Raw genomic sequence first — 20,601 nt, forward strand, 5'->3', positions numbered from 1 at the left:
GGTACTGAAGTTGATTTTATTAGTGCAAAAGTTTCTAACGGTATGACTTCTTGGTAATGTGGAAAATCTGATATCTCTCTCTTTATTTTGAGAGTTATCACGTTGTTAGGCTTGTAGTTCATCTCTTGAATCTTCATACAAGAATTATATCTTTGAAGATTACAGAACTCATAACCTTACATCATTTGGGACAAACCTTAAAACATGACTCAGTACACAACTCCAATTTCTTGGACACTTTTCCAACACTTGTTGGAACAACATTACACCTTGAGATGTGCTAGACTAGAGACACTCTAGTCCACAACTCGTGATTTGTAGAAGGTACTGATGTTGGTAGTTTCTTTAATGTTTATCCCATCAATGATAAGATTTTAATGAGTACAACTCATCACTTAATCAAACTTGTCTTAGAAAGACTTTGATTCCTTCTTACATAACTATCCCATTCATTAGATGAATGCTTGGATTCGTTAATGGAGATTAGACTCCCACTACTGATCATAATCCTTTGCTCGTCTCCTTATGGTGTAAACCATTGAGACTTGCTAGTCTTTCTATGTTGCACTTCTATAAGTATTCTGAATCTCTTGAAAAATCAAATGATTCAAACTCATAGTGCATCAAATAGACTTTCTCAACTCTCAAGCTATTTAACGAAATGTTAAAATCTTGATAGTCTAGATCAGTTCGAACAATTGCTAAGTATTTTCTTGGCCTTAAGACTAAGAGCCATAAATACCTTATCATTCAATGATTAAGAAGTTGATGTGTTGTTGAATACTCAATCTTGTCGCACTTATATTATTTTAGTACTATGATGCCTTAAGCATCAACCATAAAACAATAGTTGAGCATTAATAGCTCCCACTGCAACAAAAACCTAACTGGACCAAGATCTCTTATTTAGAAGTTGCATTGTCATGTAAGTCATTGTCCTTCTTTAAAAGAGGTCAATCCAACTTACAAAGCATCTTCTCTCGATTAAAACAAACTTTGATGACAACTCAGGCTCTCTCATTTCCATATCTAGTCTTTTGCTCAAATGAACTAGGACTTAAGAAAAATGCAGCCTTTATGAATTCGTCATCTATCATGTTACTTTCCTCTAACAGTAATATAACGACTATTATTCTGAAGATTTTCTACTTTTCAGTTAAACCTTCTTGTAGTCATTTCTTATTACTTTAGGCGAAGACTTGTGTGTCAGAAACTATTTGAGTGATCAAAAGGATCCCCAAAACATTCTGTCACTCTAGGATATTCCAATCGAATCATCTTGACAGATTTTATTTATATCCATCTTTCATCGTCATTAACCAAGACTTGTCGAGCTACTTAAAAGGAAAATAGCTTGACCCTATTCCTCAAAGAGCTTGTCAAGTACATGCATAATGCATTCTCGAACATTCTTCGTGGAATTATGTCGAGCAAATGGAGGACATAAATCATTGAGTATAAACTCCAAGCTTTCAGCGATGAGAATCTTATCCATTTTCGTTTCCGGTCTACATAATTTAGGCATTCGAGTTTACTTTATTTAAGGATCGCAGACAAATATTAAAAGACATAATGAAGATTTGGCAAATAAACTTATTATCACATACTCATGCTCAATACATAATCGCAAATAACCACAAAACAATTATGTATCTTGCAGCTGTAAAATTAAAATTTTGTACCCTCAAGCAGAGGTCAATACGCATTAAAATTTTAGCAATTTTACTGGTCACAACACCAACGAATAGTCCAGAGACCGCAGCACGGCATGGCCGCCAAATGTTTCCTAAGCACGACCATCAGATTTAGCATTACAGAATCTTATTTCTACAACACACTCCCATAACAATGCTCATGTGCTGATAACAAAACCAAGCTATCTCATAAATTCTGTTTGAACTTCTGAAACTTGTAATTTCTTAGGATTATTGTCCCCACAACATGGGTGGCGATAATATTAGAACCTACTTTCTAGTTCATACTATTTATATTTGAGAAGTCTGCCCTTATGAACTTGCTATTTCTTAGGATTATTGTCCCCACAGCATGGGTGGCGATAATATTAGAAACTAGCTTCATAAATTTGCATATCAACCGATGGAGACCGTATACAACGCACTTGTTGTAATCATCACTTAGATATTTTTATATGGTTTTTGCATAATTATCACATAAGCAGATAAAACAGATATCCACTTAAATTAGATAAACACCAAATAAACAGATAAATCCATTTAATGCATGACATTTAAACACACTAGATAATTATCGAAAATTATGTAATCTAGTCAAGGGAGAATCAATTAAATAATTAAGCTTTATCTTGGATAATAATTATCCAAATTTATTTAGGATTTATCAAGATAGAGTCAACTATCTAAATCCACTTAGGATTATTCTAGATTTTAGTTCGATAAAATCAAATCCTACAATTCAAGGTAACGTTGATCTGGGATTATCATTATTTAAATCGTACTAGGATATTACTAGATAGAAACACTTCCATCATAATCCATAAGATAAAAATAAAATTCAATCAATCAAGATTTATATAAATCTTAATTATATTTAGAATAGACATCCAGAATATATCAAACATTACTTAGGATTTCTTATATAAATAAATTTATCTAAATCCAATTAAATAAGGATTTTCTTATATATCATTAACATCCTAATCTATCTAGGACATACATCCAAAAGATAAGGATAACTTGGATTAATACTTATTTTAATCCATCTAAGATTTGTCTTAATAGAATTAAATCTATTCAAATCTATAGGATAAAATAAATCAATATTAATATTAATCCTAATCCATCTAGGATTTAACTTGGAGTAAATCCATATAAATCCATAGAATTAAATAATATTATATTATAATTTTTCAAATCTATCCAAGATTTATCTAGGAACAAATCCATATAAATAAGAATAAAATATTACATTATCACTATCCAAATCCATCTAAAATTTATCTATGAATAAATTCATATAAACTCATAGGATAAGAATAAAATAATATTATTATTATCTAAATCCAACTATGATTTGTCTAGGAATAAATCCATACAAATCCATAGAATATAGATAAAAATTAGATTGTCATTATCCAAATTTAACTAGGATTCATCTAGGAATTAAATCCCTACAAATCCATAAAATAAGGATAAAATCTATAATTAATCCATGATTTAATACAAAATTAAATCTTATATACTCACTCCGTCCCATAAAAGTTGCGTCGTATTCCTTTTTAGTCCGTCTCAACAAAGTTGAGTCATTTCCTTTTTTAACTAAAGACAAAACATCTAATCACTCTTATTTTATTCCATCATTTACTTTACTCTCTCTTATCTTTCCTACTTTTTTCATCTCTCCTATTTATTTAATATAAATTCTTAATCTCCGTGCCCAAAAGTTCTGTCTCAACTTTTATGGGACGGAGGGAATAGTGTATAAAATCCACAAGATATATTCAAATCTTGATTCTAAATTAATCTTGAATTATTTCCAAAATTGAATCCAAGGATTTGGAAATCCTAATCAAATACCCATCATCGCTGAACAACCCGTCTGATCGGACTTCCCAAGCTGTAGAGTCCAGCCTGCCGGAGATCACCTCGCGATGGGAAGCTTCGATTTACTGGACGTTGATTAGTCCAAATTCACACCGGAATGATTCAAATTGAATCAAAACGTGATTCTCTCAAATTTTGGTCAACGGAAGGTGATTGAATTGAAATTAAAACCATATGTAATCATATGTAATGATTACATAAATTTAATTACAAATTTTGATTTAGCATATAAATCACGAGAAGAAGTTTCCCAACGCTGAGGCTCGCATATTCAGCGACGTGCAGCCCCGGTGCAAGCGCCGGCTGCTCGTCCTCACGGAACATGCCCTCATCGTCGTTCAATTGTTCTTCGTTCTTACGATATGTTAAATTATTCGAAAAATAACAACCACGCAACGAAGAAAATCATGCATTCAAGCAATTCACATAACATGAAATTAATCCACATAATCAGAGCCAAAAATTGGCTCTGATACCAATTGATGGGGTTTGGTGCCCCTTGCACAGCGGAAGACTTGTACAAAACAAATAAATCAGATACGGATCTATTTGACCGATTATGCGATTAATCAATTCACATGTTAAACAGATAATTGCATGCTAGAATGCAAATAATTCATGCTCAAAGAAAGTAAATCCTAAAACATGAATTCTACGGTTTAGAGTTACCGATTTGATTCTCCAAAGAATCGTCGATTGCTCGCGCCTTCTCCACGTGATGATCTTCAATACTAGACCACGGATCTTCTCTCTGGTTCCCGAACTGTATCTCGATATCAGGGTGGGCTGATCTTATCAAAATACTAGGACTCGAATAAAGAAGACAGAAGAAATCATTCTCCAATTAGGAGAGAAATTCGAACTCCTCTAGGTAGAGGGGGACGAAAATTATGAGTAATGATAATAATGATTTCTGTCTCCTTTATTCTCCTATTTATATTAAGTTCTTTTTGGGCCAGACAATGATCTATGGAAGGTTTTGGATATGGGGGCTCGCCCAATTAGCTTTTTACTAATTAAATTGAACCCACAATTTAATAGAAGCTTATATTGGAATATTACGAGCAGCCACTACTGAAGTAATATTGAACTCTCTCCATCCAAATCCGAAATTACAAGTAATCCGGGTTTTCACTTTGTTTATTATTTATTTCTCGCGCTTAAGATATAAATGTCCATTAATTAATTAATGTCTGCTATGGACTTAATTAATTAATATCTTATTAATTCCAAGAGTGGACTTAGCAAAAAACATTTATTTATTATTCATAGAGTAATAAAACTCCAACTGGCCAGTTTTCCGAATAATAAAACCTTGTTCGAGCTCCTCTTGAGGACATAATCAAACGAGACTCACCTCGCGCACGATTCAACATAATAGCAATCCTAGCACCGCTAGATATTAATCACCACTACCCAATATATCGGGATTATTGGGTTGCGAAAAACCCGCACCATTTGATAAGTCAAAGTAGTGCATAATCAATACCGTATGCTCAATGCTAACATATGTAGATTAAGAAATAGTATTTTATCAAGACCTAGTCTTTCGGTAGATAGCATAAAGACACGTCTTGCTGTTAGATCCGTTCAGTGCTATACCACACTAATGTCATCTTATTTCAGTAAGGCTTAGAAATATGCGGACTGACATTGCAACCTTTCACGATAGGTAGCCAAAGCCTATCTAGGTTGTGAAATTCTTCTTTTTCTTTTGCAAAGCATTGCATAGATCTGACCGTGTTACCTTAAAGTGGACGACGCCCACAACCGGTCTATTAAGCAAAAGACTTAGACTTTGTTTACTTCTCATGCATTTAAATGTTTGTAAAACATCTTATAAATGCACAAGCAAACACAATGTAATAATAATAGTGATTCTATTCGTGCGAGTGTTAGAGTTTGTATACTAGAAATCACGAGTGATTGAATATTGTAAAACAGATTATTTTTATCATAATGTTGTTATGTTTTATATTTAATGGATGTTTATGCATGTTTAAATGTATAAGTTAACTTAACAAAGTCTAAGTCTTTGTTTTAGTAGACCGGTTGTGGGCGGCGTCCACTTTAAGGTAACACGATCAGTCCTAAACAAAGAAAAAGAAGAATTTCACAACCTAGTTGAAATTAGACTATCCATCGAGAAAGGTTGCAATGTCAGGTCCGCATATTTCTAAGCCTTACTGAAATAAGATGACATTGGTGTGGTATAGCACTGAACGGATCTAACAGCAAGACTTGTCCTTAGGCTATCTACTAAAATGCGAGGTCTTGATAAATATTTATTTCTTAATCAATGTAGGTTAGCATTAGGCATACGGTATTGATTATGCATTACTTTGACTTATCAAATGGTGCGGGTTTTTCGTAATCCAATGATCCTGATATATTGGGTAGTGGTGATTAATATCTAGCGGTGCTAGGATTGCTATTATATTGAATAGTGCGCGAGGTAAGTCTCGTTTGATAATGTCCTCAAGAGGAGCGCGAAACAAGATTTTATTATTCGGAACCTAGCTAGTTGGAGTTTGATTACTCTATGAATAATAAATAAGCGTTTCATGCTAAGTCCACTCTTGGAATTAATAAGAAGTTAGTTAATTAAGTTCATAGCATACATTAATTAATTAATGGACATTTTTATCTTAAGCACGGGAAATGAAAGTTAAAACAGAAACCCGGATTACTTATAATTTCGGATTCGGATGGGGAGAGTTCAATATCACTTCTGTAGTGGCTGCTCGTAATATTCCAATTATAGCTTATATTAAATTGTGGGTTCAATTTAATTAGTAAAAAGAAATTGGATGAGCCCATATCCAAAACCTTCCATAGATCCCTGTCTGGGCCCAAAAGGAACTTAATATAAATACGAGAATAAAGGAGACATAAAATATATATTTAATATACTATCATTTTTGTCCCCCACTGTCTAAGAGGAGCTCGAAATTTCTCCCATTCCAAAAAGGATTTCTTTTGTCTTCTTTATTTAAGTCCTAGTATTCTGGTGAGATCAGCCCACACTGATATCGGAATACAGTTCGGGAACCAGAGAGAAGATCTTTGGTTTAGTATTGAAGATCATCGTGGAGAACCTGCTAGCCATCTTCTATTCTTTGGAGAATTAATTAGGTATTATTTCTGCTCCGTTGAAAAGCATGTTTTAGGTTTCAATATTCTTAAAGCATGATTAATTCAAGTTATGAGCATGATACATGTGAGAATTACGCGAATAGATTTTGTCTAAATAATCTGCTAAATAGATCCGATTATTATGTGATTTATTTGTGCGATTAATAATTGTTAAATTATGTTAATCCGTCGCACCGCTTCCGCTGCCAGTTCCTTCATTTAAAGACCTAGTGGTTAGTGGTTAGTGGTTACTGGTTTTGAAGACCTAGTTCGAGGGGTATCCGTATTCGCTAGTAAAATTATCTACCAATATAATTAACTTGAGGCTGTGTTGTCAAAATGTTGTTTGGGTCGCTCGGGTCGCCCGGGTCTCCAGGGTCGCAGCCAGCACCGCCCCAACTTGGGTGGGTCGATGGATCGAGATACGGGGTCGCGGCTGGGGCGGTTGGGGCGGCGGAGGCGACTGGGTCGAGCAGGAGTCGACACTGTGGGTCACACTGTGTGTTGCAGTCAAATGGAGAAGAAAGAAAACAGAAGAAAATGAATAGTCCTATAATATTTAAATGGAGTACTATAATAAATGGAATACAGCTTTAGTGGCGCAGGGTCTGCTAGTGCACGTTCTCCTATAATAATTAATAGGCAGTCTCACGTTCTCCTAAGTCACTAATATTTTAAACATTCTCCTCTCCTCTCCATTTCTAACAAATAATAAAAGTAATATGCATCTCTCTTTTCTTTATAAGCTGCTCTTATATAAATACATTACCTATATTATAACAAGAGCACAACCTATCTATAACTTAGTTATATTAAAAAAATTGCAATGGTGGGTTAATAAAAATAGAGGTTCAGCATGGTATGCAAATTTTGCACTATTAGCGCGTCCTATTCGTAGGGCGCTCGACCCTGTCGACCCATCGACGCAACCCGAAATTTTACTCAATCGCCCCGGTGCGACCCGCAACCCTAACAACACTGACTTGAGGTCAATATTTTATTGGCGAAAAGCTGCATAGATTTCTCTTGCACAAAGATTATTGAATTATTGAATTTGTCTCATAAAGGATATATCAATAAAATTTTGGAGAGATAGAATGGAAAATGGCTCTTTAAAGATAGCTCCAATTTAGAAGGGGGACAATGTCCTAAAAGTGAATTGGAGCGTAATGAAATAGAAAGAATTTCATATGCATCAGTGTTTGGGAGGTTGAACTGTGTTCAAACATGTAGGCGACGGAATATTACATTATTGTTGATATGTTGGGTCAATATCAAAGTAATCTCGAAAGGATCGCTGGAAAGGTGCAATGAAAGTCCTCAGGTTCTTGCAAGGCACCAAAGAAAACATGTTTACATAAAGGGGATCCGATGACTTAGAAGTCATTGGATATTCAGATTCAGACTATGCCGGATGTGTAAATGGTAGAAAATTGACATTCGGCTATTTGTTCCTTTAAGTCGTGGGAGCAATATTATGGAAAAGTGGAAAATAGTTTGTCATTGCTATTTCCACTATGAAAGTTGAATTTTGACATGCTTTGAGGTCAAGGTTCGTGAAAAGTTATTGCGAAACTTAATCTTGGGACTTGGGATTGTTAACATTATAGCCAAACCGCTGAGAATAATTTTCGTAGAAATCTTCTTCTAAAAGAAAGATAAGTACTTGAAAGGTGATACATATGACGTTGAAGAACTTTTCGGTAAATGAAGAAGTACAGAAACATGAAGTGTCCATTGAGCATATTAGGACAATATAATTGGAGTGGATCCCTTAAATAAAGGATTATCATCCAAATGTTTATTGGCCATGAAAAGTATTTGGGTATTATGGAGGAAGCCTTGCTATTCGAATTATATTGTGTTCATAAGGTGTAAGAAACTTGGAATTCAATTAAAGTTGTGTTTCTGTTTGTTGAATATGTTATCATTATAGTTTGTATACAATTATGGTTCTTGGATAACATATAATAAATTGAGAATAAAAGATCTATCTCAATGAAAGGACAATATAAAGTTAGAATTGGTTTGTGATACATGGAAGGGATCATATCGCATAATGATATGAGACCGCCATGATTCGATTAGTTCTAATTTTATATGGTATTTAAAGGATTTATGAACTTGATATAAAAGTGCGCATAATAGGAATTGAACCATTAAGTAGACACAAAGGTCAAGTGGGAGAATGTAAGAATATTTATATTCTTATGTGACCTATGTGTCTATTGGTTTAATTTTAAGGATCAAGTTTATATTAAATTAAAAGAGATTCTAATATTAAAGACGATACCATGATAGATCGGTTTCGATTAAAGGATTTGAATCGGGTGTATTGATAACCCTCCTCTCTTTCCTTATTATTTAGTAATATATAGAATAAATATATATGTATGTATATTTATGTGTGTGCCGTGTATTTACCTAAATGGAATAAGTGGCAGTTATATTGGATATAATAAAAGAAGTTATAACTACCATGTAGTTATAAAAATTGAATAGATGCGTCTATTCATGAAAAGCCACATATATTTCCTATATATAGGGGTAATGGCATTCACAGAAAGGGGGCAACCGAGACTTATGTATGAGTGTGTGTTCTCGTGCATGCAAAATAATACTAGTAACACATATAAAGGATTATATATACATTTGTGAGTACATGCAGACAGTTAGTTGCATGTTATAATGTCTCACGGCAATTACACGTATGTGATTAAGGCATTCACATACATATGTATATATAAGATTACTCTCGGTCCATACATATTTACATAATATGTAATCAAAAGAATCACTAAATGCTTGGGGTGAAAGAGGGGATAACATCAATTATGGAAAATCCAGTGAATGAAAGGACAAACGCACTCCAAAAATGAAGGCGTTTTGCGAGCACTATCTGTGCTAGCTATGAGGCTTGTAGCAAATTTGCTACAACTTTTTGTGAGCACAAGACCATTTGCGAGCACTTTTGCTAGCACCTGCAATTCACCCAATTCTGCTCGCAAATTAGCGAGCACCTTGATTAGCTAGCACTTTTGGACTCTTTGCGAGCACAAATTTGCTCGCAAATTAGCGAGCACCTATGCTTTGCTCGCAAATTTGGACTATTTTGCAAGCACAAATCATAAATTCTGTATTTTCCTATTTTAATTAGTAATTTTGGTATACAAATTATTTTCTGGATAACTTTTAAAAAATTTTATAATATAATGAAATTAAAGAGTAACAAAATTCAAATATTACATAATATTAATGATATTGTTTTACACTTCCTTTTAGTTCATAAGACTTCTCATTTCGTAGACTTGTTGACTAAGATTCTTCAACTATTCTAGCACCTCCGCATTTTTCTTCTCTAGCTCCACACGCAACTCTGCATTTTGCTTATCTGACTCTACATGCAATGCTGCATTTTGCTTCTGCAACTCTACGCACAACTGGTATCATATGGGAAGTAAATGATCAGTGCCTAACCGGCTCCGGGAATTTGCTTTCTCTTCTTCGTCTCCCCAGAAAGCTCAACGTAAATGGCATCATAATCTTGGTCTTCTACCCCATTAGCCTGTAATGCATCTGTCCAAACAAGCAAAACATACCAACTTCATAATCCCAGTAAGTATTCTAAATTTAAACTCAAATCAATGTAGAAAGTAAATGTAATTTTATCCATCGAGTTCTGTCACCATGGAGAAATATCATTGTTTTTGCAATAGCATGTCCAAACAAGCAAAACATACCAACTTCAAATCTATTCAAAGGCCATTTCTAATCAAGTAGAGACACAAACAATGAAGACTGTTTCTTAATGACCAACCACTGGGTTACATCAAGTGATCTAACCACTGTATGCTGTTGGGCAGAGAAAGCCAACATCCTTCTCTGTTCAGTTAAGGACTTCTGAATGTCAGAAAGTACTTCCTTTGACTCCAAGGTAGCAGTTTGGAAGAACTGCATAGACAATTAAGGAAACATATTTATAGGTGATACACAATGAACATATTCAAGTAACGATTAGATTCTTCGTACATTCTGAACTGCAATAGTTTGACAGATGTTAATTCTTCCAGATCAGAAGATGCTTTTGTCTTCAGTGCATATGTAACCTTCAGTGTGGAAAGAGCCATCTTATATTTCTCTTTTAGATCTTCTAAGAGTTTATAGGTCGTCTCAAGATTCCTCTGGAAAAATGCATGATAATTTGAATGACTAGAAATTTTCACAAAGTAAAATATTTTCCAATGTTCTATCTTCTCTATTACCTTGCAGTCTTTAAGTTCACTTTTGATGTTCAGTGAGATAAAGCTCATGGAATTTATCAACTTTCTGCATAACTAGACAAGTCAGCCGAAATTATTTGGAGAAAAGAGTAATGAGAAACGAGTAAAAATTTACCTTCTCACTCTCATTAAGATCGCTCTCCAACTGTTCTATTCTCTCATTTTTAGCCTGCAAGTGTCATCCATTAATCAACAAACTAAAACAAATTAGATATCTATAAATTACATCGTGTTCAGATACTCTCACTTATAGCACATAGACGCGAAATGAGACTGGAAGCTCCAACATAAAAGAATTTTGTAGTTCCAGAACTAAGCTACGCTGTTTACTGTTAGCAACTGACCTTTTCTGCTTCATCCTGGAGAAACCTCTCATGTGGAATAAAAACACCATTCTTTTCTCTTGCTGCTCGACTATCTGAACACATTCGAAGTAGAGTAAATGTCAATTAAACATGCATGACTAATCTAAACCATTACATGGGCAAGGAAGAAAAAGAAAACCTTGCTTCATTCTCTCAATTTCCACATATAAATCCTTAAGCAGCACAGTTTTGGTTACTTTTTGGTTTGCCTTCAAAACAGAATGTAATTTAGTTTATGCACCAATTGAAGTTTTCTATAAGATACCTGTATTGTAGCATCAGTAGCAGTTGCTAAAGCAATTGACTGCTCTGCCTTGCTCCATTTGTAAGAGAAACAACTTATCATTTCCAAGCTTATAAAATACAGTCAAATAATAGAGATGAGAACAGTGAACCTTAACACATTGATATAGTTATAGTATACAGATCATGTCTACATGCTTATCCACCCATCTATTAACTGCTTAAGAAGATAAAGAAAACACAAAGCTTCCAAGATATCAGATGATAAAAACCTGGAACAGGAGGCAGTGCTGACCAATCTGCAAAATTATTATCATTAATGCAGAAACAGCGGCAGTAAAGTGCACCACGAACTGCAAGATACCACAAGGATCTCTCATTTAACCTCTCCACCATCTTATGGTAGATTAACAGAAAAAAGCAAACATCATCTGCAGCTGCTCGGACCATTAATTCAGACAATGGTCGATATGTCCAGAAAATTTTCACAGCGAACTTGAGATGCCTTCTTCCATGGTGGCAGATATGTATAGCAAACTTTCAATTCTCCATGTAATTGAGCGAAAATTCCATATATATCACTTAAAAGAAAGTTCAACATCCGAAACGAATGTCTGATTGTAAGTGATTTTCTTTTTTACTCGTAGGAGCATTTAGTCGAGCAGCTGGCATGCTATTATAAACATAACAAACTCATATGTTACCAAACAAGATCAGAGGGATACAGAGACAACGTTTTACCTCTGGAAACTGGTATTCGTTCCTACACTTTGCTCGAAATGAATATTGATTCAATTGTCCTCTTAAGCCGTTATCGAATTGTTTCTAGCAATCCAAATAACGTTCAATTTCACGAAGAACATGTCTTTGTAACTTCATCCGTACGTCTTGACGACGAGGAATTAAAGTTTTTCTACGGAATCAGAAAAAACAAATCTGAAAATCATACATTTTCGAGCAATTAGGCAATGCTTACTTAGTAATTGGAGTGTGGCGGAGGATCGGTGGTGGAGCAGAGGAGAATTGAACGTGGCCGAGCAGAGTTAAATTGAACGGTGGCGGAGCAGAGTTGAATTGAACGGTGGCGGTTGGCTGAGCAGCGCAGATCTGATCTGATCTGATCTGAGAACAGCGGCGGGAATTGATTCCAAATAAGCGGGAATTGATAGCATGCAAATGAATTAGAGAATTTGAAGCAGTTTACATGTGCTCGCTAGCGAGCCCTTTACTTGTATATAGAAAATTCTGCAAGTAGTATTGTTTGCGAGCACCGTAACATGTGCTCGCCATTGTGCTCGCAAAGTTGCGAGCATTAGCATGTGCTCGCCAATATTTGGTCGCAAACACACGCTTTTTTTGTAGTAACGTCAAATGGTGGATTTCAACCTCTACATCAAATGAAGAAATCTTGGATGGAGGTTGGTAATTTTATCCTCACAGTATAAATGTTATGGTTGAATTAATTCAAATCTAGAACTAGATTTCATTATCGAAATATTAAAGTTGAGATATGGCTTACAATATATGGAATCATAAATAAAACAAGAAAAGTACTTATTACTTTTAAAGACCTAGTGGTTAGTGGTTAGTGGTTACTCATTTTGAAGACCTAGTTCGAGGGGTATTCGTATTTGCTGGTAAAATTATCTACCAATATAATTAACTTGAGGCAGTGTTGTCAAAATGTCGTTTGGGTCGCTCGGGTCGCCCGGGTCTCCAGGGTCGCGGCCAGCACCGCCCCAACTTAGGTGGGTCGATCGAGATACAGGGTCGCGGCTGAGGCGGTTGGGGCGGCGGAGGCGACTGGGTCGAGCAGGAGTCGACACTGTGGGTCGCACGGTCTGTCGCAGTCAAATAGAGAAGAAAGAAAATAGAAGAAAATGAATAGTCCTATGTAATATTCAAATGGAGTACTATAATAAATGGAATACAGCTTTAGTGGTGCAGGATTTGCCGGTGCACGTTCTCCTATAATAATTAATAGGCAGTCTCACGTTCTCCTAAGTCACTAATATTTTAAACATTCTCCTCTCCTCTCCATTTCTAACAAATAATAAAAGTAATATGCATCTCTCTTTTTTTATAAGCTGCTCTTATATAAATATATCACCTATATTATAACATGAGCACAGCCTATCTATAACTTAGTTACATTAAAAAAAAAATGCAATGGTGTGTCAATAAAAATAGAGGTTCAGCATGGTATGCAAAATTTGCACTATTAGCGCGTCCTATTCGTGGGGCGCTCGACCCTGTCGACCCATCGACCCGAAATTTTACTCAATCGCCCCGGTGCGACCCGCGACCCTAACAACACTGACTTGAGGTCAATATTTTATTGGCGAAAAGCTGCATAGATTTCTCTTGCACCAAGTATTATTTAGAAAATATTTAATCAATCAATGAATCAAACAAATTGAAGATAAAGTTTTGGTGAAATTGAATCGTTATGGGCTTACAAAGTGGTCCTATATAGAGAAGTATGAAATTATTTGACTTTATGACTTAGTCATAGCCTTAGTGACTTAGTGACTTAGTCATAGCCTTATTTGACTTAGTGACTTAGTCATTGCCTAAATTATATGTTTTCGAAATATTAAATTTAACTGAGTCTCATAATTTAATTTAAGCTTTTTTGTTTCATATGCTAGTTTGACTAAGTATATATATTTGTTTTATAGTACGTGAATTTTTCTTGTTGTACAACATAAGAGGAGATTTTCATTTGAGCAGCAAACCAGAACCCGTGAAACAATCAGGATTACAATCAAAATTAAAGGAGAACACAAAACATTGGATAACTAAAACAAAAACATTCATACTTTTTATTTTCGTCTGCTAACAAGCTTATTCGCCTTATCCTTACTGCTGTCTTCTAGCCTGATTCCTCACAACTCTTCTTCTTCTATCTCTTTTCTTCCGGTGCTGGAAACACTCAAAGATCTTTTCAAAAACATCGTCAATTTTCTCAAAGTATCTATACCTGAGAATCAAAGAGTTGAGAAGCCCTATAGAAGGTGGAATGCTTCCGGAGAATCTGTTGGACGATAAGTCGATAGTGTTAAAGGTTGTCAAGAGTTGAATCAATGACTGATCTAATCCTTTCAATGTGAGCCGCAAATCAATGAAACCTCTAAGGTTTGCTGATTTAAGGCGTGCTCCATCATTAGTTTGGTTTCCCTTGGCATCAATCATACCTCGAAAGTTCTTGAAATATCTATCGGGTAGAGAGCCAACAAATGCATTATACGATACATCCAGTGCTTGCAACTTTGGGAAAGGCTGCTCAGTTTTTGAAAACACCGACATCGTACCATTGAACTTATTTGACCTCAAAACAAGGACGCGAAGTTGAGGGAGTGTTTCCATCCAAAAGGGAAACGCACCTTGTATTTTGTTATCAGCAATGTCCACGATAACCAAATCTTGGCAGTTGCCCAATGTCTGGGGAAGTGGTCCTTCCAATTTGTTTCCATTTAGATTGATTGACTCAAGTCTGCAACCCTTTGGGAATGTTGATGGTATGATGCCGCTAAGTTTATTTGCATTCAAAGAGAGGACAAGCGCAGATGAGCCCAAGTTTCCCAGACAATCTGGAATTGCTCCTTCCAAATTATTGTCTGATAAATAAAGTACTTCAAGGGATCTCAAGTTGCAAATGGATGGTGGAATCTCTCCACTTAAGTTGTTGGACCGTAGTCCTAAATTAAACAGTCTTGATTGATTCACAAAGGTGGATGGTATCGGACCTGAAAGTTTATATTGTTCGTGTCAATTTCTATTTAATCGATATGCACCCAATGCATTAAAACAAAGAATAATCTACCGTTCATAAATAAATAAAAAAATGATAATTAGCTTAAAATAATAATTTTGATAACTACTCAATTCGGTATATTAAAAATATCAAGACAATTTAGAAATGACGTAGTAAATACTCCCTCCATTCCAAATTACTTGAGTTGTATACCATTTTGGGTTGTTTCAAATTACTTGATTCATTTTTCTTTTTGGCTAAAAATAAAACATCTAAACTCACATTTTATTAACTTCTTTTCTTTCACTATATACTAACTTTCCTATTACTTTCTATTATAACTTATATACTTCCACTCTCTATAACTTCTTACTTTATTCTCTCTTCTACTTTATTTAACTTACTAAACATGACTTTCTTAAATTCCCGTACCGAAAAGAAACGCCTCAAGTAACATGGGACGAAGGGAGTATATAAGAATGATACTTATATTTAAATATCAAAACAAAGACATAAGTATGTCAATATAATATTATATTGACTTACTCTTATTATTGTGTTTGACATTTTCAGCATACGAGTAGATTAGTTATCGTGTTATCAAACTAAGTTATTATCATGTTAACACAACCCAGGGAAAAAATTGTACTATAACTAAAGAGTGAGCCAAATCAAATGAAATATAAACAGTCACCCACCCATATAGAAAATATTTTTGTAATAGTGTTAATTACTCCCTTCGGTTTAGAATTTAATGCTCCATATTTTTTTATTTGGCAAATAAACACAATAAGTGTCCCATTTCATTTCTATTATATATTATTCTCTCTCTTATTTTACCATTTCTCAACTTTATCATCTATTATTACTCCCTCCGTCTACGAAAAATAGGGCACATTTGCCATTTTTGGTTGTGTACGAAAAATAGGGTACATTCAAAAAAAAAAAGTTTTCAATAACTTATCTCTTACTTTTTTCTCTTCTGTCTTACTAATAATATGGACCCCGCATTCTACTAACACTACTTATCTCTTACTTTTTTTCCTTTCTCTCTTACATTTTTCCATTCCCTCTTACTTTACCAATTCTACATTAAATTCCGTGTCATTCACAAAGTACCTTATTTTTCGTGGACAGAGGGAGTATCATTTTACAAAATGAGTGCTCAAAAATAACTGGGACTGCTAAAGCGGGACAGAGGGAATATATAAATGGAGACAGTAAAATATAAGAGAATAAATAGATAATTAAAAAGAGAATATAATAAAAATGATAGATATTAATTTTTTTCACATTTTTATTTACATGGATAAAATTTTCATTTGCTATATGGAAATGATAAGACAAATCCTCTATAAAAATGCATTAATATGAAAGATGAAGAAAGCAACATTAATTATAAAATAAACTTGATTTATGAAATGGGCATAATTTATATTATGAAAGGAAATAGAAAATCATACCGCTTAAATTATTGTAGCTAAAATCCACATTTGAGATGGTTGTGTTACCAATTTCTGTCGGCAATGATCCACCAAGTCGGTTGTCAGAAATTTCCAATACAAAATTATTTAGAAGAAAAATTCCTTTTGGAATATGACCTGTGAGATTATAAATCATCCATACATAAATTTAGTATCTGTCAATTGGAGTATTAATCTTGTCAATTGGAGTATTAATCTAGCAACTAGCTAGTAACATAACAGAGAGATACTACTCATAAGTACACTAAATTATTCAATTGATAGATGATAAAGCCATGAAAAAGAAAATATCATACCACTTAATACATTGTTGTTAAGCCGTAAGTCGATAAGGGATGTCATGTTCCCAATTTCCTCTGGCAATGATCCTGACAATTTGTTGAAACTCATGCTCAAGGTTTGTAAGTTAGTAAGATGACTTATCTCTTTTGGAATATTACCTGCATAAAAGTTAGGATAAAATCAAAATGTTACTAGTACTAATTATTGATTGAGCCAATTCATTTTCAGAGATATCTGGATTTTAGTGCACCCCACAGTTTACTCATAAAAAATATCTCAAAATTATACTCTCTCCGTCTCACAATAAAAGTCAAAATATTTAGACACAATTTTCTCAATGCTAAATAAACTAACGACGCCGCAATCAAAGTACTCGTTATTTAAGGAAACAAGTTTAATCTAAGCTAGATCAAAATGTAAGATTTGTACCACTAAACTTATTGTCACCAAGGCTTAGAAATTGAAGTAGTGTAATGTTCCCAATTTGTGTTGGCAAGTGTCCACTAAAACTGTTGTTATACAAAGAAAGATACTCAAGCTTTGAACACTGCCCCAAACTCGATGGTATTTCCCCATGCAACTCGTTGTAAGAAAGACGAAGCCTTTTGAGTCTATGCAACTTGTGTTTGCACAAATCATTTGGGAGACTACTAGAAAAATTATTATTCCCCAAATTCAAAACTTGCAGAAATGACAAGTTGAAAATAGATGGAGGGATTGGACCACGAAACGAATTCTTGCCCATATCTAAAGAAACAAGAAAAGAAAGATTTCCGATTTCAGGTAGGATGGTTCCGACAAGACCCATGGAAGATATATTCAACTGAGTCACCCTATTATAACGAGAATCACAAGTGACTCCGACCCAACTACATACACTGGCTTCAGAGGTCCAATTTTTTATGAGTTGAGGGTTTGGGGTTATGTGGGATTTCAGGGTGAGAAGAGAAGAAAGATCTGTGTTGATATTTGTATTTGATGCGATGGAAAATAAAGAGTTTTGTAGAAAGTGAAGAAGTAGGAGTGGAAGAAGGATGTATTGGGAAGATTTCTTCATTAGGCCTGATTTCTATCATGCTTATTCGAAGTTCTGAATCTACCAGCTTTATATATATGATTCTGCACTATTGGAGCCTAATAAATATCTGAGACTAATAAATACATACCATAAGATATGCTTAATTTCTCTTATACAGTTTAGTGGTGGTATATTAGTTAGTTGTGGAAAGTTGCCAAGGAATAATTGAAGATAAAGGTTAAGTTTTCCAATTGCTCAAAGTCTAGGATTTTTTATATAAGTTAATGAATAGAGAATAAAGTAAGAGAAAAATAAAAAGTATATATATATAGTTTTTATTTTAGAAAATGACTTACTTTTAATAAAATAATCTAAAAATGCATTTCATTTTAAATTAGTCAGAAAATATCATTTTACTGCAATGGTAGTAAGTAGAAAAAAGTCTCAACCTACTATAGAAGATAAGGAGTAATACATCACATCCACCTACATTGTCAAGTAATTAATGATTCATAGCACCGAAGTCATATTCATGATTGATAGTGAAGAAAACTCCAAGCCAAGTCAATGGTTATGTGTTAAACATTCCAAAAGTAACATGTCACTTAAAGTGGACGGAAGAATTATTTGTTTCACTCCCTCCACTCAGAAGTAGGTGTCGTATTTGGTGAATGACATAAGCTTTTTAAAGGTGTTGTTTAATACTCTCTCTTTCCATTAAAAATGAAATATTTATTTTTTGGCACAAGATTTTAAGTAGCGTTGTTTTGTGAGTTAATGAGAAGTGAAAAAAGAGAGATGAAAAAAGTAGAGATAACATTATTTAATTTTAGAAAACGTTTCATTTTTAATTAGACAACCCCCAAAAAGACGTTACATTTTTAATAGGACAAAGAGAGTATGTTAAAGAGATAGAGAGAGATATCTTGAATATATTAAATGGGAAAAAAATATTAATGAAGTAATAAAGAAGAGAGGAAAAAAATGATTGAGTATGCTAATTATATGTTAGTTATGAATTTTTGCCAAAACAATGTCCATGATCTATTTCGAGATTAAGAGAATACTTCCCATGTTCCATGTTAATTGAGTTATTTTTCTATTTTGGAAAGTTCCAAAATAGTTGAGTTATTTCTATTTTTGGCAAAAAGTAACTCTCTCTTTAATTTATTAAGTCTTACTTTATTCACTATCTACTTAACACATTATTCTTACTCTCCGTCTGAAAAGAAGCACCTTTATTAACAAGGAACATAGAGAGTATATAGTATCCCCAAGAATTATTGTTGGCATTTACAAATTAAATAAAAATCTAAGCTTGACATACATATATTGTGTAATTTTTAAAATTAATAAAATCAATAACAATCGCAGCCTCATTTTAGAATAAATTTGGTGCAATAAGATTGGAACGTATGAATCCAAAATTCGACCGAAATTTATTCTAATTTAATACTGGAAAACGATAATACATCATTTATAATGCATCATCGTTGACATGTAATTAATGAATGATAGCTCCTTTTGTGAAGAAAGAGCATTTCTAAGGGGAAAAGGTATATTGAGAAGGTATATTTTTCATTTACCTTCTCAAAAAGGTTATTATAGCTTCTTAAAAAGTAATGGACTCTAAGGAAAGAAGGTAAATTAAAAAGGCAAACAAAAATAACTAACTTTTTACCTTTTCAATCAAGAAGAGATAAAGATATCTTCTCAAAATAAAAGAAGGTATAATACCTCCCAAAATTCCCCTTCCATTGGAGAAAAATATTTATGTAGAAAAAGTAAATATGATAGTTGTCCATTTACATCTCTATTTACCCTTCCCCTCGGAGACGAGGACATTAATGCCGAAGACTTGGTAAGTCTTCCCACTCATGAGGCTATCATTCATTAATTTCTCTTGCCAGAAAATTGTGGAAAATGTAAGTGGAAAAAATTAAATAGTCCTCAATATATAATAGAGAAATATAGACGTATTTTGACTTGGGGGCACAAATAAGTCTTCTTAAAAATGAGAAGACAACTTTAATTCGTTGGTATTTTGTTGTTTATTTCACAAATTTATTATTTTCCATAATCAGTTTCAAAAAATTCCATTATAGATATTAATTAACACTTTATACATATCATTTCTTCCTAAGTAATTCTATATCTTATGCACAACCAAAAGATGGAATTAAGAGAATAGGATAAAGTATGATCCTTTTGAAAAATACAAAGATAATAACCACCACCCTCGACACCTAACCGAGCTAAAGATTGCACCACTCGAAAGAATGTAAATGAGATAATGGTTAAGAACTAATGCAGACTCCTCATTTTCCTTGTTCTCTTCATCATCATCTACATTAATATCTCTTCAATGATATAAGTGTCTTGAATTCACAAATTTCTAGCGTTTTTAATTTATAATGGGCTTACAATCAGGCCTCTAATATATTGAACTCATTTTT

General features: G+C 33.8%; 1 protein-coding gene across 1 annotated transcript; it reads right to left on the reverse strand.

Moving 5' to 3' along the window:
* Positions 1-14,466: 14,466 nt before the first annotated feature.
* On the reverse strand, positions 14,467-17,235 carry LOC125198324 (receptor like protein 22-like). Its single transcript, XM_048096692.1, has 2 exons — positions 17,142-17,235; positions 14,467-15,353 (listed from the first exon to the last, which is right to left on the reverse strand). Exons 1-2 carry the CDS (start codon positions 17,233-17,235, stop codon positions 14,467-14,469), a joined length of 981 nt encoding a protein of 326 aa, XP_047952649.1.
* Positions 17,236-20,601: the final 3,366 nt, after the last annotated feature.

The sequence above is a fragment of the Salvia hispanica genome, unplaced genomic scaffold (assembly GCF_023119035.1).
Source record: "Salvia hispanica cultivar TCC Black 2014 unplaced genomic scaffold, UniMelb_Shisp_WGS_1.0 HiC_scaffold_1366, whole genome shotgun sequence".
In the NCBI taxonomy this organism is placed as follows: domain Eukaryota; kingdom Viridiplantae; phylum Streptophyta; class Magnoliopsida; order Lamiales; family Lamiaceae; genus Salvia; species Salvia hispanica.